This window comes from Macrosteles quadrilineatus, unplaced genomic scaffold, assembly GCF_028750875.1.
Source record: "Macrosteles quadrilineatus isolate MER2022 unplaced genomic scaffold, UCM_ALF_1.0 Scaffold_1__1_contigs__length_201487025, whole genome shotgun sequence".
Lineage (NCBI taxonomy): Eukaryota > Metazoa > Arthropoda > Insecta > Hemiptera > Cicadellidae > Macrosteles > Macrosteles quadrilineatus.
Window position 1 is genome coordinate 20,738,714 of NW_026542594.1, and position 21,582 is coordinate 20,760,295.

General features: G+C 35.6%; 1 protein-coding gene across 7 annotated transcripts in view; it reads right to left on the reverse strand.

Moving 5' to 3' along the window:
- Positions 1-8,783, reverse strand: part of LOC129004818 (sesquipedalian-1-like) — a 65,724-nt gene extending 56,941 nt beyond the window's left edge. Inside the window, exons 1-2 of one of the 7 annotated variants that reach the window (XM_054433481.1) lie at positions 8,594-8,783; positions 7,395-7,603 (exon numbers count right to left, since the gene is read on the reverse strand). In XM_054433481.1, the coding sequence (XP_054289456.1) occupies positions 7,395-7,599 (205 nt within the window). In that variant the 5' untranslated portion in view covers positions 7,600-7,603; positions 8,594-8,783. Of the gene's footprint in view, positions 1-7,394; positions 7,604-7,707; positions 7,726-7,860; positions 7,956-8,007; positions 8,231-8,250; positions 8,270-8,593 lie in introns of those variants that run through there. The other 6 variants (XM_054433496.1, XM_054433472.1, XM_054433465.1 and 3 more) reach the window with 6 other exon arrangements.
- Between the last annotated feature and the right edge of the window lie 12,799 nt (positions 8,784-21,582).

The window sequence follows — 21,582 nt, forward strand, 5'->3', positions numbered from 1 at the left end:
CTTGTGATATAAATTAGTCATCAGCTGTTTGATATTGTGAACATTTTTTTTGTTTATCTTTGGATGATTTTTATTGATTCTTGTAGTCATGGAGAAATCAATATTTACCAGAGTTGGATTGTTCTGATGTGTAAAAAAATGTTAGTTTGTTAAAGCATTAAATATCTTAATTATTTTTTTAATTTGCATGTTGATTTAATTACAAAGACCATTTATCTTTCATTTGTTCTGAATTCATAGACTGTATTGGTAACTGCAAGGCTGTCAAAGTCTTCACGTTGTTTAGAGTCAAGTGTTCGCCTGTATCTCCTATAACTGTCAGTGTTACAGTCTGAGATTCTTTTTCTGTATAAACAGATCCATCTGTCCAGGAGAAAGATACAGGTTTAGTAGGTCCATCAATTTCGAGTTCTTCAACCAATCCCTTTTCGATGACAGAAATAGTTGAACCGTCATCAATTAAAGCAAATGTTTCAATTTGCTTGCCATTTTTTCCTACCAATGTTACTGAGAGAACCCTCAACAACACTCTTGCAACAGGTTCTTCTTGAAACCCCATATGTTCACTGTGAATTTCCAATTTGGGTGTCTCTTTATTAGCACCTTCTTCTTTTGAGGTCACGTGTAACAGTTTATTATGGAAATAGGTGCAGCCATTAACTCCACAAGCAAGTTTGTTACGACAAGTCATCGCTCGGTGTTTAGTCTTCAAGCAATTGAAACACAGACTGTTACTCTTGACTGTCTCCCATCTTTTAATTACATCATACTTTAGGAATTGCTTGCATTCTGTCAATGTATGGTCTTGTTTTTTACAGCAAACACATATACGTTTTTTAAACTTCTTGTCATCTTCATGTTGTACTAATACAAAGTTCTTGGAGTTTGATTCATTTCTTGATGAAATGTTTTTAAAGTTTCCACTAGTAGATGTACTGGGAGTACATATAATTGCTGCATCCGCCACAGAAGAGAGCCACGTCGAAAAGCTGTCGAGGCCAATTGGTTGTTTCAATTGAGACTGTGGTGAGGTGACAAACATTCCCCAGTTGAGCTTCATGTTGGTGGACAGTTTTTCTGTGAGCTCTTCCATAAGTTGTGGGTTAAACAAGTAGTGGTCCTGCTTCAAGGATTTTACCGTAACTACTAAGTTCCTTACCATATCACTAAAAGCAACCAAAGTGTCAGGCTTGTAGTCCTTAGTTGGTGGTCGACCTTTCACGCTTGCTATGAGATTTTTAATAATTATATCTGGTCTTCCGAAACTCCGTTCCAACAAATTAACAATTTCTGGTACGTTCTCAGGATATATCAACAGTGCTGATATCATTTCTTTAGCTTTTCCAGTAATACACTTCTGAAGTCTTTGAAGATTCTCCAAATCAGTGTAGTCATTAATTTCAGTAGATCGCCTGTATTCAGCTATCCAAGCGGGCCATTGGTCTAGATCTCCGCTAAAATTAGGTAGAGCTGACAATATTCTCGCCGGCATCTTCTCTCTAAATATCAGGTTGACAATCTCGAGGGAAACACGAAACATATCGAGGAATTCTCCTTCCTTCGCTGAAAGCTACAGTCCTTGCTTCTCGAGGATTTTCACAGTTTTCTTCTCGAGGCTGGAAACTAGACTGTACTTCGTGATGCGGCAAGGATACCTCCTGCTGTACACTCTTCATAATATTTACTGGAACATTAGTACAAGGCTTCAAAACGTTATTTTTATTAATGTCTTCAGCTTGATCCTTTGTCTGCATCCACTTTTCAACAGCTTCCTTTGTGGGCAACGGTCGTGGAAGAGAAGAAATTGAAGTCCTAGATGATCTGCTACTGACTCTTGACGATCCCCTGCTAAGAGATGACAGTCTGTCTTCAAGTAGCTTCTTCTTCATTTCTATTTCCTTCCGCTTGGCTTCTTCCTCCACTCGGGCAAGTCTTTCATCAGCTGCTGCTATTTTTACTGCTGCCTCTGCCTCTGCTTTCTCCGCCGCCGCCTTTGCTTTAGCACATGATACAACAAGGGACGTTTCTTCTTCCTGTATCTTAATCAATTCGTCCATAACCTCTAAAACACTTTCATTCCTACTCCTACTTGAGCTAGTTTTATGAGATCTTACCGACAAAGGAATATGCTTATCACTTACTGCCTCATTATTTTTACCATCAAAATCCTGAGATTTTATAGCAGACTTCTTGACTTTGGACCTTGTAAATGCTCCAGTAGTCGACATTTAGTTGATTCGCAAAAGTTTCGGCACCAATGTTCAAAATGAATAGTTTAAATTATTTAGCTAATAAAACTCATGTTCTCTTCATTTAATTTATTTTGAAAACAATAATCCAGCTGATCAATGTTAATATTAAATTATAATAAATCATTGCTATATGGATACTAAATTTGCATTCAGCTTTCTAAAACATACTATAATAAGAAAACTATTTAACAATATGTTTAGAGCGATCGTGGAACATTGGATTGTTCATAAGTTTAATCACACTTTGATTGTCCACATGTAGTATAGGAATAGACTTTTCTTCAATTGCGCCAATCTCTTTCACAAGATTGCCATTCAAAAATGCTGTTTTAACATCAAACTGTTTGACATGAAGCTAGTTACAGAATTGGACAAGAAGGTGAGTGACCAACAGCGGATCCTAGAAATGGCTGGTGTGCCGGGGTTTGAGGTGACCAGCGACCCTGTCAAGATACAGGTGCAGATCCGACTATTAGACTTCATCTTGCGTCTCAGTCAGATGCAGTTTTTCTTGTTTTGGTGAGGAGACCAGGGACTAGTCGCTCACCGTGAGCCAATGCTAGGGAGGCAACTCCAGTAATGGCAAAGGATTTACCTCCAAAGTATCAACAGAGGATTCCCAACGAATTGTTGTGTGGTCTAGCAGAGTCTCTACTGGATAACACAGTGTTTGGAATTGTTGGCAACCTGATGGACATTCAACATGTGACAGAGAAACAGCTGTTTCAACAGAGACTTCAGTTCATGAACAAACACACCCTGGCTCTGCAAGAGTTGATGATGAACACACAATTAGATGAGGAAACCAAGGCAAAACAACGTTCTCTGATGCAAGCGTCCCATAAAAAGGAAATACGTTCGTGTGACTGTGAATTGAAAATTGAAATTGAAATAATTATTTTTATAGCGTGGTTACTGAATTAATTATTTAAAATGTCTAGTCGAGAAGGAGGCAAGAAGAAACCACTGAAAGCGCCGAAGAAAGAAAAAGCAGAAATGGATGAAGAGGATATGAAATTAAAGCAAAAACAGAAGGAAACGCAAAAGGCGTTGGCTGAAGCTAAACAAAAGGCTGCACAAAAAGGACCTTTAGTTGGTGGTGGAATTAAAAAATCTGGTAAAAAGTAATTTTATACTTTTAACCAGACACTTATTATAAACTATATTTATTGAACTCACATCTGTGTTACGAGCAAAAGACGGTCACTCGTTATTTTCATTTTGATCAAAATTTAATCCTCAGTTTTTAGCCCCAAAAATAATGTCTAGTGATTTAATTCCCGGATTTGGCAGCGATGGAATTAGCGACATCAGTCCTGAAGATTTACAGAGAAAACTCTATTTTTTAAACGAAAAACTTAGATTTGTAACAACATCTTACATCTTGTACTAACATCTTACTTCATCAAAATATAACAAACAACTAAACTCTGTTGCCAAGGAAACATCATATGTTCTTTTCTAACATAACTATTATGGACATTATAATATGAATAAATTACATCTTTAACAGACTGGAATGACCCATGTTGCCACACAACTTGCAAGAGTAAACTGTCTCCTCAGGCGCCTCCGGAAATGTGTCCCGGAGCAGTACCTGCTCATGGTATACCATGCCCTGTTTCATTCGCACATTGCGTATGGACTACACCTTTGGGGTCATGCGTCGGAAGAGGAGGAAGTCTTAAAGCTTCAAAAAGCGGCAGTCCGTATCATCTCAAGGAGTCCTTTTAGAGAACACTGCAAACCGATATTCAAGAGACTCGGAATTCTAACCGTCTGCAGACACTATATCTACGCCTGCCTGATTGAAATCAATTGCAGTGTTCCTCTTCTCAACACCAGAAGCCACATCCACGCCCATAATACCAGAGCTAGGCAGGATCTCGATGTTCCCCGAGCGAGATTGAGCAGGACGCTCAATTCCTTCCCTATGTCAGCCATCAAGTTCTTCAACAGACTCCCTTCCAGCATTCGATGTCTGGACGACCGGAAGTTCAAGAGTGCTGTGAAAGACTTGTTGATCAATAGACCATACTACAAAGTAGATGATTTCTTTAAGGACAATTTGGAGCGGGACAACTAATTTTTTGTACCGCATACTGCCTGCCCGCCATGTTAATACAGTCCAACCTCAGTATAACGAATCTGAAGGGACCGAACTAAATATTCGTTATATCAAGGATTTTGTTAAAACGAGGTTCGTTATATAGAGGTTAGGGTTGCAGGAATTTCACCAAGTTGAGGTTCAGAACCAGCGTCGGTCAATATAGGTCGGGATTTGACCTCATTAAAATACAATTAAAGTAGCATAGGCTCAATACTTTACGGTACAGTGTTTACATTGTACAGTAGAACCTAAATTATCTGGCATGACATAATAAAGGGGAGGGATCTTGAACATTGCGCAATCATGACAATGGCATTGACCTTGGTACAGGTTAAAAACTTTAAGTTTAAAATCACAGCTTGTTCTAACCCTCCTAAAACCTAGCCAAACACTTTATTGCGTAGTCATAAACCATGTAAAGAACAAACCAAAACAGTAGAAAGTTTTGTAAGCTACTGCTCGTGATAGGCCGGTAGGCTACTTACAGTACAGTACTGATTTATCACAACAGAGGAATGTCAATAATAATCATTAACTGTAGCATTGGTGTTGATAGTTGAAACAAATCGTATTGATAACAATAAATTATTAGATAAGTCATTATAAAAGTGTATAATCATAGCCAACTTAAGGATAATAAAAACAGTCGTAAAAGGAATGTTAAGATAACAATGTTGCTATTCTTTCTCTTTGGTTTTGTTTTTATATTCTTTCTTAGTTTTCTCTTTATCCAAAAATTGTACAATTCACCATAGTTACCCCATATCGCCCAATCACAGCTTACTAAACATTACGTCGTCCTCAGTAAATGAAATCAGTTCAGTTCTCAGTTGCAACATAGCGCGCGCAGCGACAGCAGACAAAGATGTAAAACGGAGCAGACGAATGTTAGCGCAAGCGATGACGTGACCTTTCCATTTCATTTGATAAAGAAACAGATTTTCCCAAAACAATAGTTGGGTGGAGGATTTGTTATATCGAGGGAAAGACGTAGCTAATTCGCTATGCAGAGGTTAAATTCGCAATGTAGAGGTTCTGACAATGACAAATTCGTTATATTGAGATGTCTTATTTTAGCCGAAATCACGAAAAATTCGTTAAATCAAGGTCGTTGTTATGGTTTGTTCGTTATGTAGAGGTAAAATATACATTGTGTCTTATGGAGAGTTCTAGGGGATTAAAAAAAAATTCGTTATATCAAGGAATTCGTTATATCGAGGTTCGTTATATCAAGGTTAGACTGTACACAGTTTTATTTTATATGTGCGTGTAGTCTTGTTTTTTGTGTTTTGTTTTTCGTATTAAACAACGACGCAGTCTATTCCCTCACCAGAGGGTAACGATGAAGGCCAATGAATAATGAATAACAATTTTAGTAGGGGACTAACTTTTTCACTACTTTTCCAAACTTTTTCTAATGTGTTAATTTTAAAAATATTTATATATACTACCAAATGAAATTTTAATTTTCAAAACCATACCATTGGCAATGAAGGGTTTATTCCCTAGCTCTGTACCAAATTTCAAAATTTTATCTCAATTGTAAGGGTGTAAAAATGCAGTAGGCCTAGGTAGGCCTATATTTAAACTGCAACAGTTCTGTACTACTGTAAGGTGAAACGGCCGGGAGTTAATGCTCGCTGGTCGCAGCCTGTAGTTAAAGGTGGCCGTGGTTGCACTTTAGTCTACGTCCTACATTTACTATTATACATTAGGCCTAAGTTATACATTAACTACCAGCTGGTTATAAAATGAAACTGTTCAAAACTAAACCTAACCTCAACCAAACTGCAGTAAATTATGTGAGTACATTTAAATGTAGGCCTAGAACTTAAACTTAAGTGCAGCCCCATACTGTTAAAGGGTAGTCCGTATCTGTTGGCACAAACCACAGAATGAAAATATTGATTATTCAATTGTTTCATTTGATATATCAATCGATATTTTGGCAAATATTTACTGTAGGCCTATTTACACTGGGATATGATGTAATTTTTATATGTCTACTTACTGTACAGTATTTTTAACGCTGAATCCAAAAATGCAATCAGTTTTAAATAATAATTACCAATATTCGGTTGTTTGTGCCATCAGGTACGGAAGTCTGCCCCTGTTAACCCTCTGAGCGTCACTCGTCGAAAAATCGACTCACGACACACTTTGTGTAGTGTCACGCGTCGATTTTTCGACACACGAACATCGTTTACGGCGAAGGCTCTATGACTGACTGAATCGGATTGAACTGGATCGAGTTAGGTATCGTTCTTTTCGTTAGATTCTAAGCTTTCTCCAGAGGTCTGTCTCTAAGCGCTTTATGTTCTCCGAGCCGATCGTAATTGTAGCAGACAGCTGACGTGCGTATTTGTAAACAGCTAAGTTAGGTTACCCTCGGACCGATGACTGATGTGTTTTATTACGTTTATCATTGTTTTAGTGTTAAAAATCAAAAGTAGTGATATAAGTTACGTGGTGCATTATAAGAAGATTTAAGTGATTTTGAAGGGCTGGTTGATGATCCTGAAGAAGTAGGTAGTGATATTGATGTAAATTATCAGCCAGATTCTTAGCTATGGTTATGCATTCTTCGCTAAACGCTATGTAGGCCTACTGAAATCTGTTTTTTGCCCATAACTTATTTATTTGCAAATCTACTTCCTTATATTATTATATATTTGTAATCCTCATAAAATTTAGAACAAAGTGGCTATTTTCAAATATTTATAGGCCTATAATTTATACAATTTCATTGAGCGCAAACTTATTTTTTTTTTTGAAAATTTTCCAAAATATTTTTTTTACCTAAAAAATTTTTTTGATAGCCTACAAATGTTCCTTATGTTTAATGTATAATATTGAAGCCCATGATTTTCCAAACAAAATGGTAAGATAGAACAGTAGGCCTAGAATTAACATTGTTTAAAGCTTCTCAGATCCGTTTTAATAAAACCTTGCAAATGCGCCAAAAATAGGCGGACATTAAGACCTAAACTATGGACACTCGGAGGGTTAAAGTACAGTGGTAATACACTCACCAATTGTACATCCTTCTAGCACAACAACTCCAACAGGTTCCTTATCACCTCGCTTTTCAAAGTAGAACAACAAATTTCCTTTTAAAACAAACCATCGTCTCTGGAATCCTTTATTAACATCTCCTCTTTTAACCAACCAGCCTTCTCGATCAACGGGTGTAGCTGATGTTGCAAATGCAGCTAAGTTCTTTTCGTTAATCTTCATTTAACTAAAACAAAGACAATCATAACTAGGCTAGGTCTATTGATTTGGATAAGCTAGTAAAAAGACCAGGGTTTAAAAAAGATCTTATCATCGTAGCCTGAACCTTACAAATTAATGGGTAGGTGAGAGGTGATCCAAAAACTAATGATGGCTAATGAAGGCAACTAATGAACTATTATTTTAACTAATTCAGTGAGTATAAATAGAAATGTGTCCAAACAATTACATAACCTAAGATACTTATCTAAGTATCTAACTTACTTAGCCTAAGTTAATTTTAAAAAGTTCAACATAGTAGCACAGAAAACATACTACTAAATGTTTTATGTGATAGTAGGTAGCTAACCTACTGTAACTTAACACTCAAAATACCGAGGTTAAATTCAATAAACGGACTTAAAAACTTACAGTGGTTACGAGTACGACTTACGAGGGCTGTTTGCTAAATTAGTAATTGAAGGCGTCCTCTACAAAAAGTTATTGGGCTTCAACTTTATTTAGGCTCTTTATCATCCAGTTAATTAGGGGTTTTTTGTTTTTGTTTGTTGTTTTGTTGTGATGTGATGGAGATGGAGATGGATGATGGATATGGATAGGGTAGGGATGTGGACTGTGGAGTGGATTGGATGATTACCAATTACCAAACCGTACCGAATCGAACGAAATCTACGAATTGGGAGTGGGAGGTTCTTGACCGTCGGAAGTTAGCGGCTCTTTTCATCGGGGCTTCATTGTTATAGATATAAAATTACTAGCTGTTGTACCCGTGCTTTGCAACGGGAAGAGGACACAAAAAAGAAACATTTTTATCTTTACATCTGTTGCATATAATAAAGTTACACATCCACCAATGCTTTTAGAAACAAAATTCAACTTTTATGGCCTTAATAGAAACGTTTAAGTTATCATTTTTAAATCTGGTAAGTAGTGGATACCACCATTTTGGGTTTGATTAATTTTAAATCTTGTGTAGGCTGATATGAGAAAAACTTACCATATCTTCGAATAAAACTTTCACATACATGATTTACCTTCATCTCCCTTTGTTGCATACCTTTTTCCTTTATTTTTGAAATTTTAAATTTCTATTTTGAAGTTGCAAAAATACTAATTTTTTAATTTAAATGAACATTTTTTAAATTTCACTCTTTTTCATATTAAATCACAAATCCTTCCATCTTCAGTTTCTTCACTCACAATAAATCATTAGCAAAACTAAGTCAGCTGTTATAATCTTTAGAAATATTATTGTGCCTTATCAATAGTCTTTTGAAATATTAAAAAAACTATATCTGTACTATAAAAAATGTTAAACAAATAATTTTAGTATTAACGACAGCAGACAAAACTAATATGATTATCAAAGCATCAAGGACCAAGGACAAAAAGATGTAATAGCAAATACAGTATATGTTTCATTGCATCTCTGATTCTACTCTACAAAAATATCAACAAACAACTTAATATCATACCAGTTCTTTTAATCAGTTCCATCGTCTATTGCCTTTACATTTTCACACTTACCATTAAGTAAACATGGTAACAGATATTTCATTGATTTTAGAAACAAAAGAACACTGTGTACTGCTTAGTTTTATTATATTTTCCTTTCATTTAATTTAATCAGTGATGTGACAAAACACAAATAATAAATTTATCAAATAAAGTAAATGTGAACTGAAAACTATGTTAAGATAAAATAATAGTATTTAAATCAACGATATACAATTTAGTTATTGATGATATTCTTTAGTTTAATTTAAGCATTGGTATAGTAGCAAAACACAATAACTAAATATACATATAAAAAAAAAAAAAACAATGTGATGTGAAAGTTATGTTAAGTTAATCTTACACATGTTAAGCAGTGCGAATTTACTTAAATTAGACTCCAAATTCATATAAAACATCTATACATTGTTATTTTCTTATTGTTTCCATGAAAAAATATCAATAACATTATTTTCATAACACTTAAGACACCTTAAAATCAAAAGTAGAGCCTGAGGTGATGCAGCAATGCGTTTAGAATATTTTGTTATTTCTATAATCATTGACATAGTTTTTGAATAAATGATATTTGATAAATTTTTAGATTAAATAAACCAACCACATAATTGTATGAAATATTATATTAAATTTCATTGGATCAGCTGTCTTAAAATGTGAAATATGCAATTTGGCAGTTCTTCTTGTTTACATTGAAATGTCAAAGCAAATGTAAACATTGTGAGTATTCTCATTGCAGCCATGGAGACCAATCAATATTTACTTTTAAAATCCTCACCTCAGAAACTTTAAAGCCAAAGGGGCAAAGCCCAGGGTCAGTATGGAAGTGTGAATAGTCCTATAATGGTCCTTGGTATGGTAACTATATTTTTGTAAAATTTAAGCCCAGTTGGTTCAGTAGTTTTTGCACCTATTAGTAATACACATACAGAAACCATTAGATTTTTATATAATAGTATAGATATAGATAACTGGAGGTAGCCTACCTCCAGTTATAATTTTAGCTCAGTGGTTTGTGGCAGGTAGCACTGCCATGGCAGAAGTCTGTCGCTGAAGAAAGCGTGTCGCTGATTTTGTTAGGTTGGTATAGCAGCAGGCTTTTTCATCCAATAACATGGCTTCTATAACTAGGTTTGCATAGCAGTGAGTTTTTTCATCCAATAACATGGCTTCTTTATAACTCACACCTCACGCAAACATGGCGGCTGGCGACACGCATCGTTGACATTCAGTGCTACCCCCAGTTAGAATTATAGCTCAGTGCCACAAACGTGTTTTGTCGGAAAAACAATACAATGACAGTACAGCGCGATGTCAATAATACAATACCTTGATAAAACATGTATACACGTTAAAACTAATTGATTCATGTATTTTAATAGGCATTTGAGGCTGTATTGTACATTATACGTAGCTATGGCTTCACAAAACGCGTTCAGTTAAAACTCCTAACATAAAAAGTGCATGATCTTTGATCTTTTTCCTAAGCCCATCAAATCAACTTTGAGCTATTATAATGGTAATATACAGCGTGTAGAATATTCAGTATTATTAAATTATATACATGTAAAAACATCATTTTGCGCCGTATTGTCATTGAATTGTATTTCTGACATCCCCGCAAAACACTTTTGTGGCGTCCGCAGGCGTACCAACACATATCTATTACAATTCGAAAAAGCGCCGATGAAAAGACTAAAGAGCCGCTAACTTCACGACGGTGTTTAACATCTTCTGCTATTCAGCTGTTCTGATTTTCTGTCTGATGTTTGGTTTGTGTTGTTTATTTTGTTTGTCGGTCGGTCCGGTCGACTCGACTTGTTCCTTGCATCGATGTATAATTATAACGAGAGGTCGTCCAGTGGTCGAAACTCGACCAAAAATATGTAATGTAAACTTACTCACTTCTCTATTTTCACCCCACACTGTAAATAAAACATGTGATTGGAGTTTCTTCCATTTGTTTTGATTTTATGTTTATATTTCGTTGTTATTTCGTCACCAGCATGGCAACGCATAAGATCCATGTTAATTTTTTCAAATTTTTTAACTCATTTTTTGTGCTTATCTTTGAGCCTATTTAAATTTATAAAGGGATTCTGCACACCTACAGGAAAATAGCTTTCTAACGGTATGCGTAGATTTACCCCACGATAAACACGAGCTGAGAAAAAAGGTTTTAAAGAAACATGCTTGCCTATTAATATATACGAAAGGTCGTCCAGTGGTCGAAACTCGACCAAAAATATGTAATGTACTCACTTATCTATTTTCACCCCACACTGTAAATAAAACATGTGATTGGAGTTTCCTCCATTTGTTTTGATTTTCTGTTTATATTTCGTTGTTATTTCGTAACCAGCATAGCAACGCATAAGATCCATGTTAATTTTTTCAAATTTTTAAACTCATTTTTTGTGCTTATCTTTGAGCCTATTTAAATTTATAAAGGGATTCTGCACACCTACAGGAAAATAGCTTTCCAACGGTATGCGTAGATTTTCCCTACGATTCACACGAGCTGAGAAAAAAGGTTTTAAAGAAACATGCTTGCCTATTAATATATAGATAGATAGATAGGATAGATAACTCCCTGGATTGCGCGCTCAGGTTGAAGTAGGTATCGAAAAACGGTCCGCCACTGCCTCGTTCTGTTTCTGTCCGCGAGGAGTGGGGATAAAGGCATGGTATTTACTCAGGGGAGGTATAGAAGAGGCTACGATGACAGCTGTGGGCTTCTTATTAGCTGAGGGAACGCCATTACCGTAACAATACGAGCAGAAGCCATCGGCCTCGGTGGTCTAGTGGTTAGCGTGCCAGACTGATATGCTGGAGATCCATGCAGTGGTCCGAAAGGCAGTGCTCCGAAAGGCACTGGTTCGAAAATCATTTTCGGACTACTGCCTTTCTGAGTACTGCCTTTCGGAGCAGTGCCTGACCATGCTAAATCTGTCGGACCAGTGCCTCATCTTTGTATTATTTTCGAACCACTGCCTCTCGGACCACTGTCTTTCGGAGCAGTGCCTGAGCGTGCAGATTGTTTCGAACCAGTGCCTTAGCAATGCATTCTTTTCTGACCACTGCCTTTCGGAGTAACGCCTGGGCTCCAACATTGGTTGAGGGAGGAGCAAGAACCGAAGGCGGAGACCCGTTGTAGGGGAAGGAGGGGTGTGTCAGTGGTGGGCGGAGTCAGAATGCCACGGTCATTGACGAGACCTTCTCTGGAGGAAATAACCCAGCACCACCACGCCATCCCGAGCGCTTCCGAACCATAACGAATATAGCCGAGGTCCGAATATAACGCATTGTGTCGTCTGCCTGGAACACAGAGCAAAGAATCTGGAATCGGGACAGCGGAATTGAAATCGGAACGAAACATCGGAGCGATTTCTTCCAATCCAGAGCCTCCTTTGAACACTGATAGAACTAGATTAGTCGTTTAATGATGTTATGTAATTAATTATAAACTATTTGCAGACCAATTATTAAAAGTTAAAGAATCCTATGTAAGCCAAACTAATCCTTTAATCTTCTTCAGTATATATTTATCCTTTTAAAAAATCTCCTGGTAGGCCTAGTGTTTTCTGGAAAAATAAATAGTGAATTTCAATCTACCTATATTTAGGCAACAGTTTTACAGTAATTTTGAAAAAAAACGTTATAGTTAAATGCAGAAGGCTATGTGGAAATAAATTATATTTTACATGTTCAGACACAATAATAACAAGTAAGTCGATTTTTCGTAAACATACCCCTTATTTTAATTAGGTACTGTTAGTTTTCCTATCCATATAGTATTATCTAAATTTAATTATGCCAGTTGTATAGCTCATTCCGTCTGATGTTAACATTGCTATTATTTTTTTAGCATCTTCTTAATTGAAATCAATGTGGCCTATCCAAAAACACCAACTTACCTAAGATTAGCAATATCCTATTATTAGAATGCTACGGTAATAACTTATTCTCTTTTGGGAAACTTGCTAAAATTATATCCAAGTGTTGGTATTGATTACTATTTATTAGATCTCGTTCGTTTGTTTTTTAAGATAACAATACATTATAATTTAATGCTCCTGCTTGAAAAGAAAACTTACAGTTACGTTACCTATAGGAAGGAACTTAGCATTTCATTTATTCCCGTAGGAATTAGATTATACAACACAGTATGAATAATATTGATGATGAATACTGTAAGTCTTTTTATTTCGGTTGGTCGCCTACGTTTAATTCCTTTAAAGACTAATAAGTAATAACTGGAAACATAAGATAGCAAATGAGAGACACCATAGCATAATACCTAACCAAATGCCAAAATAAATATTTAAGTTAATTAAGTTTAATTCATTATAGGCTACTTTGAATCCTCAAATGAAACTTAATTGGATGCTAGTTTCAATGAGTAAAGCGATTGCTACTGCTACAAGAAAATGAAGTAAACACATCTAAATACATTTTAACACGTTCACTGCTAATGACGCACATGTGCGTCATAAGTATATTAGCAGATATATAATACATGATGTATATAATTACATAATATATTTTAATCCACAATTTATAGTATAAAATTTATTTAATTAAAGATATATTGTCACTCAATTAACATGATCATGTTAATGTTTATGTTTTTTAGCCATTTATAAAAGTATTACATATCATTAGCAGTGAATGTGTTAAAATGTAGGTAGGCCTATTCAATCAAAATTCAACTCCCTTAACATATGTAAAACATAAATAGTTGTTAGGACAAAAAAAGTCCTCAAACAATAACAAAATTCGAATGTTAAAGTAAACGCGTAAAGTAAATTAATAAAGTGAATTATAATTAGAAAACTGAGAAGATAGAACAAAATTTGACACTCTCTCTCTTCTAATAGTAAGGGGCTGTCGTCAAGATGCTACCCCGGCAACACGCCACCATCTAGAAAGTCGAAGTGTTGGGTTGACTTGTCCGGCCATTTAAGTGTCATAGCAACAGTATAGTAATTAATTATAATATATAGTACATTGTCGTTCTGTCCGCCAGTAATTTTAATACGGGAATATGTTTGATTTCTTCATAAACCCCTTTGTACTGCCGTTGATTATGGACGCTAACTGACAACAAGTGCATGTAATACACCATATATAAAAAGGGAACGTGATCCACATGATATTATTTCTTTGTACAGAACAGTTACTAAGTTGTTTTTTTTTTACTACTACCCTCTGTAGTGTTTCCAACTTAGGTTGGGCGTTTGTGTATTGTTAGTTGTAATGTGTTTTTTTTTTCACCTGAAGACGGGATCAGATTCCAGATCCCGAAACGTTGTGTATTGTTTTTTACATTCGTAATGGAAAATGTCCGCAATAAACCTTTGAACAACATTAACTCACCATCACCAACAATGAACTTCAAACAAAGAAAATTGATTTTATTCACGTAGTAATGCCACGACCCTCTTGGAAGTGTTGGGTGGACTTGTAGGTAAGCATTTAAGTGCCATACCGACAGTATTGTCATTAATCATAATCTATTGTACATTTTCGTACTGTCCACCAGTATTTTTAATACGGGATACGCGGTAATGGGAACACCATTACCGGAAAGATACGGAATCCATCCATCGGCCTCGGTGGTGTATTGGATAGCATGTCGGGCTGTAAAATCTGCAGGTACCGGGTTCGAATACCGCTGGCAGCACCAACTTTTTTATCAAAAGTAGTTTTCATATCAGCAAGTTTGGTTGGTTTGGTTAAGTTATGACGGTTTAATTTCATAATTAAAAAATTGTAAGATTAATTTTATAATTTTTCTTAATTTTATAATTAACTAATAGTAAAGTAAAAATTACGCGCTGTGTTCTCTACTACAACACTGTTCACGGAGGAATTTTGAACTAAACTATGACGCCATCGTTGCCTCACTTATACTTCCCGTAAGTCAGACCCCTACATTTAACACTTGACTTATGATCCTGCACAGATGTAGCATAGCATTGACTTTGGAATGGATTAAAATGCTTGCCCACTCAATATTGCAAGCAGATAATTGCATTTGCATTTACGATACCCAACCGGGGACAGTTCTCTTAATCATTTCTTTTAATAATTATCTACAGCCGAATCAAAAGCATAAATCTACTAAGGGACATGCAGGTGAAATGTGTGCCGGTGCGGCACCGTAGCGAACGCAATTGGCATTCAAATATGGTATCATTGTTATCTGATGAATAATAAAAGAGCAGCGGTGATTGTACTACGTTACCCCGAGATTGGACGTAGTTCCCTGAAACACCCAAAGGTAGCAGCACTGCCTGGATCAGTAGTAAGTGGCTTGAAGAGAGCCACTTACTACTATGCCACTTTGCCACTTAACCAGAGAGCACAGTGTGCTCTCTGCACTTAACTACTAAGTTGGTTCTATGACATGCAATAGCATTAAAAAGTTATAAGGTTTACCAACAGGGTGCAGCACTATAATCTTTTGGGAGTATCGATCGAGCATCCCCGGGCGGGGACATTACGCATTCCTGCGGATATCCTGGGATATCCCAGGTTGACCATAGGACTACTATGGGATATCTTGCATATCCTGTCACAATATCCGTGGGATGTCCTGAGGAGAAAGTGTGCTGTATGGGTGTGACATCAGTCTCTTTCTTGGGGGAACACCGTTACCGCAACGATATGGAGCTTGGCTATGAGCTTCGGTGGCGTAGTGGGTACCGTACCTGGCTGATAATATTATAGTTGCCGGTTCGAATCACACTATAGTCTATAAACTTTGTATCGAAGATTTAGCTTAGAATCTTAACTGTACATCTTTTGTTGGAATTTAAGGTATTTATAATTTTATTCTATGAACAGAATGATTTTTCTATTAGTAAACCTTCATTAGATTTTTCCTTTATCAGCAAGTTTGGTTAGGTTATAAGACAGTTTAATTTATAATAATTTATAATGATTTTATTTTAGAACAGAACTGTTTTTTTCGATTAGTAAACCTTCTACCGATTTTATGTTGTGGGATTTTTATTCGGAGATTAAACATGTTGTTATGTGTTAACATATTATTTTTGTGATGGTTCTACAGGGCAAACCCTTAGAACTAAAGATACAGACGTCAATAAAAAGATCAAGAAAACAAAATTCAGGAAACTTTCAGAAACATCCAGTTGTGTCACCTTTTTCTGTTTAGATTGTAATAATAAATCATAGGTCGTGTATTCAGCAAAATTAACATAAAATGCATTAGTATGCTACTAATTGCAAATATATTATATACTTGCAGAGTACCCGTCCTTCGTACGGGGTCGGCATATAAATATAAAATGCTTATTGCATTTATACTCAAGCTTTTCGTTCACGGTTTTTTGTTGCTACTTGGTAAAAATTTGCTGTTTTCATAAAAAAATTAAAAATAATAATAGTGCTGCACCCTGTTGGTAAATCTTATACATTTTAATGCTTTTGCATATCATAGAACCAACTTTTTTAGTTGAAACAGATGAATAAAATCTGTAATTCCCTTTAAATATGAATACTCATAAGGTTAACATGGGGAACTACAGAGCCAATATGGGGCGGAGCCCGAAAGGATTTTTGAGATAAGAATATGCCTATATGTTAATCGGGAATGTGAGCTATTATCATGCCATATTTCAGCCCAATCAATCCAGTGGTTAATGCTTGATTGAACTTCAAACAAACAAACAAACAAATAAACAAACAAACACACAAACTTTCACATTTTTATAATATTAGTAAGATTTTTTACAACAATATAAATTTAAGAGATATATAATCACTTACTATAGCAAATTTATGATTGGATATTTATGCATGGGCATTTCATGATATTTATTTGGCAACATATCTTAAGTTCTATAGAGGTTGCATAACAAATTTGCATTACTCTGCAAATTAATTTGCATTAGAATAATTCCTTCACTAAAAACATTTGCGATTGAAAATATATCCTGGGGAGTATCCCCGATGTCAACTGCCCCTGGTCCTGGTCCTGGTGGTAGCGTAGAATGATTGAGTGAAGTGAGAATGAGAAGTGACTAACCGACACTGTCGTCGCCGCGCCAAAAAGTAGGGGCATGTCAAGAGGTAGGGGGGACGGGAGGCTGCTCCCACTCCACACCTGTATAGCTCCGCCCATTCGCTGCGAGGGGGAACCACGTTTCGAAGCAGTGCCTGACCACGCACATTCTTTCGGACCAGTGCCTGACCCTTGCATTCTTTTCTGACTAGTGACTTTCGGTGTTATAACTTTCGGAGCAGTGCCTGGATGCACATATTGTTTCGGACCAGTGCCTGGATGCACAAAATGTTTCTGACTAGTGACTTTCGGAGTTGTGACTTTCGAACCAGTGCCTTTCGAACTTATGCCGTTCGAAGCAGTGCCTGACCATGTAATTTCTTTCGGACCAGTGCCTTTCGGAGCACTGATTTTCGGACCACTGCCGCGCTCCCATATGCTGAAGGTCCTGGGTTTGAATCCCGCTAGTAGCATTAACTTTTTGTCCAAGAGTTTTTCATTATCAGCAAGTTTGGTTGGTTTGGTTCGGTTATGACAATTTAATTTGATTATTAAGTCATTATAAAATTTTAATTGAGCAATTTCTAGTTTTATTTAATAAACAGAATTATTTTTTCTATAACTAAACTTTTGTTATATTATGTCATTATCAGCAAGTTTGGTTAGTTCGGTTAGGTTATGATAGTTTAATTTTATAATTAAAAAATGATAAAATTAAATTTGAGGCATTTATAATTTTATTTTATGAACAGAACTATTTTTGCGATTAGTAACTTAAACCATAGACTAAGCAAACCTTCATTGCCAAAGTGCTCTCTACTACAGCGCTGTTCACGGAGGAATTTTGAACTAATGCCTCAATCGTACCTCCCCTAAGTCAGACCATAGATACAACTTACTACAGACCCTAAAGGCATGAGCACAGCGCGAGCCTTTCAAGACCGGAAAATGCCGCGTATCTGCGCATGCGCAAGTAAGCGTTATTCGTAGCACTTGTAACAGCTGCAGCTGTTTCAGAAAATCACACTAGTATCTTCACTGCAACTCTTGCAACAATCTACTTGAAACTGGAACGGTTCTCCCGCACTTAACTCCAAACCATTTAATTACTGTAACTGAATGAAGAATTTTACAGATTATGTTTATGTATGTGTTACTTTACTTACTGTAACCTCTGGCACCTCCTTTATTTTATAAAACAAATTTTAAGTAACTTGGGTGAGCTACGTTACCGTTATCATCTATTCATCTATCTTCATTGTACCCAAACATGTTTTCCAAAAGAGAAGATCCCAATTCTCATTTCATTTTTAATGGTCTAAGCTTTTTGAGAATTATTGGCATCTTGCTTACAATGAAATTTATAACAAAATGTAAATGTTCAACAACGCTAATACATAATAATTTATTTTATTCACTAGCGCTTTCAGAAACTAGGTTTCAATTCAAAAGCGCTAGTGAATAAAACAAATTATTTTATTGGCCTTGCCTTGTTGAACATAGCTGGCTTATTAATTGGAATACTTCTGTACTTCTCGTCCATAAACTAAAAATATACTTTTCCACATAAACTACAAAGTACTCCAGTGTTATTGATGTCTTCCAATCGTATTTCTCAGAATCTTCGCATTGAAGAAGGAGCACATCATCGATAATAAATGACCTCCGCAACACAGCAGCAATCAAAATCTATCAATAACATTAACCCCAACTTCAACTCAGACATAACTCGATCATAACATAAAGAATAACAAACGATATGAATAATAATTATGAGGAACTATAGTTGCAGTTGCAGTGCAGTCAAGATAAATACTACGACAACGACGCTAGTTAGTGGTTAGTGACCGTGACTTTCTGAAATAGCTGCTGCTACGCCACCAGTTACTAGCGCATGCGCAGAAGCGCGGCATTTTCCGGTCTTGAAAGGCTCGCAGCACAGCACAGATAAGGGAAAGGGAAACAAAACAAAGTGTCAGAGTCAGACCCTCCTTGTTGTCGTCTGTCGATTTTTTCGCGAGCGTTTCAGGGCAGGAATTGGACTAGCCTACTGCGCATGCGCCAGAAAGAACCAATTCAGTTGTATTTGGTCTTCAACGAGTCGACTCAGGAGTCATAACTTACTAGTTCAGTTCAGTTTCAGTTCTGTTCTGCTGTTGCTGTTAGCTACCTCCGTGACGATTGACGACTTGAGTCAGTCATCTCTGTCACCCCCATCATCCGTTGCATTTTAAGTACCTATTCGGTACTTAAATACTAACTATGGGAATGGACTAAAAATTGAGTTTTCCCATTTTTTACCCTAAAAACATTGTTTTTTGTATTTTTCAAGATATTTTGTGATACTTGACAAAATTAATAATTTAAACTTAATATGTTCCGAATACCATGAATAGATGAATATTCCAGAGTACTTTTCCAGAATATTCTGAGAATGTTCTCCAGATTTCTAGGCTATATAAAAATTTTCTTTTGGCTAATTGGCTTCCCCTTAAACAATTCTGTTCATAAAAATTTAAATTAATATTTACTCCAATTTTTTATATAATCTTTAAACTTATCTTTACCTTTACACGTTCCCATAGCACATAGTACATTTTTATTTAATCTTAAATTATTTCTTCAATTTCAAATTAGCTCAAAAAATATATATAATTTTTAACAACTCGAGTCTACGCACAGACCACTGAGGTCCATGTAGACTCATTTCCATTATCTATTACTGTACATTAGTTATTATTCAAGCCGGAGCAAACATTCAACTAGTATTTTAGTTTTTATTATTATAACTTTATAAATTTAATATTACTAGAATTAATTACGTAATCATTTTACTCTATAACGCTTCAAGACTACATATATTTGTATTTTATTTTTAGAAAAATTGTAAATGTTTTATATATTGTGGAAATAAAACTGATTTGATTTGATTTGATTTTTCTTAGAATATTTTTTATGAATGATCTGAGTATATTCAAGGAAATTGCCTGGGATGTTGAGAATGATCTCAAACATTTTAGAAAAATTCCAGGAAATCCTATTATTTTTCATGTTGTATTTAAATGTTATACGGTATATACAAGTGAGTTAACAAATTTTTAGATTTTCTCGAATTTGATGTTGGCAGATATTGATTGCAGTCCATGCCCTGGAATTTGAGTGGAGCAGAATCATTGCAACTATAAAATAAATTGAAATACCATCCAGAGAAAATATAGGAAATAAGGTCAACGATATTTGGTATCAAATTAAACTTACCAAATTCAAAATAAGAGTTTTTGGAATTTTTAACATACTTCAACCTCCTTTGTTTGAATAATCTTTATGTTAGTCTGGAATTTTCAGATTTTATTTTAGTTCCTTTATACATTTAAACAGACCAATGCATCTGCAACTATATGCATGCAACTTAACGATTGCAATACAAAAACACCAATAAATAATAACAATGGTATATAAAAAACTGTTGTGTTTACTATTTTATATTTTTGAAAGTGCATAATATGCAAATATTGACTAGGCCTACATCAGAACTTATGTTTAGAAACAAAGCAAAAATAATTAAAAGAAGTATAAAAATAGTTATTTGTGCAACTAGTGAGAAAAGTGAGCAATTGACTCACTCGAGAGAAATCCTTACTCACGAGCCGTAGGCGAGTGAGGAATGGTTTCTCGAGTGAGGCAATTGTACTTTGAACTCGAGTTGCACATTATACTTTTCCTACAGTTACCATAAAACAAATAAATTGGTCTTAAGTTTCTTCAAACATAACCTATTTTTACACAGAAGTGAACTTTTAATATAACATTTAATGTGAAGTGACAAATACAACAGTACAACAGCTGACCAGCTGATTTACAGCCAGTGCTGCCAACGTACTTCGCGCGCATACGACGTTGCCTGCATGTTACACGCTCACTATTTCGTGCCTTCACGTTGCAAATCTGGAGTGAGACAAAGTAATTAGAGTGAGACAATGTCAACATTGTCTCACTGATGAGCGAATTGGCCACTTTGCTTTCTCAAATCAGTGAGAGAACATGTACATTGTTAGGTAACTGTAGGAAAAAAATATTACAGCTGGAAATAGTGGCATTGTAAATGATCAATATTCAATTTTAATAGTTTATGTAGAACGTTTATTTTAAAACATATAAAGTAAATCATAAACAGTGGTAATTTATCACAACAGTCCGTACTATCACACCTCACACTAATAACAAAACATTTTTAAGTCTTCAATCAGTTCACCAGCACCTCAATCAATGACTCTGTAACAAAAAAACTCTGTTTTAGGTTAATTTAATAAACATGGGCAACACATTCAATGTGAAGCCTACAGCGTAGTTCACACTAGTAAACATATTGTATGTGGTACTATGGGGTTATTGCATGAAGTTTTGGCTGTTATTTTTTTATTCGTGTCACTATAACATAGTAA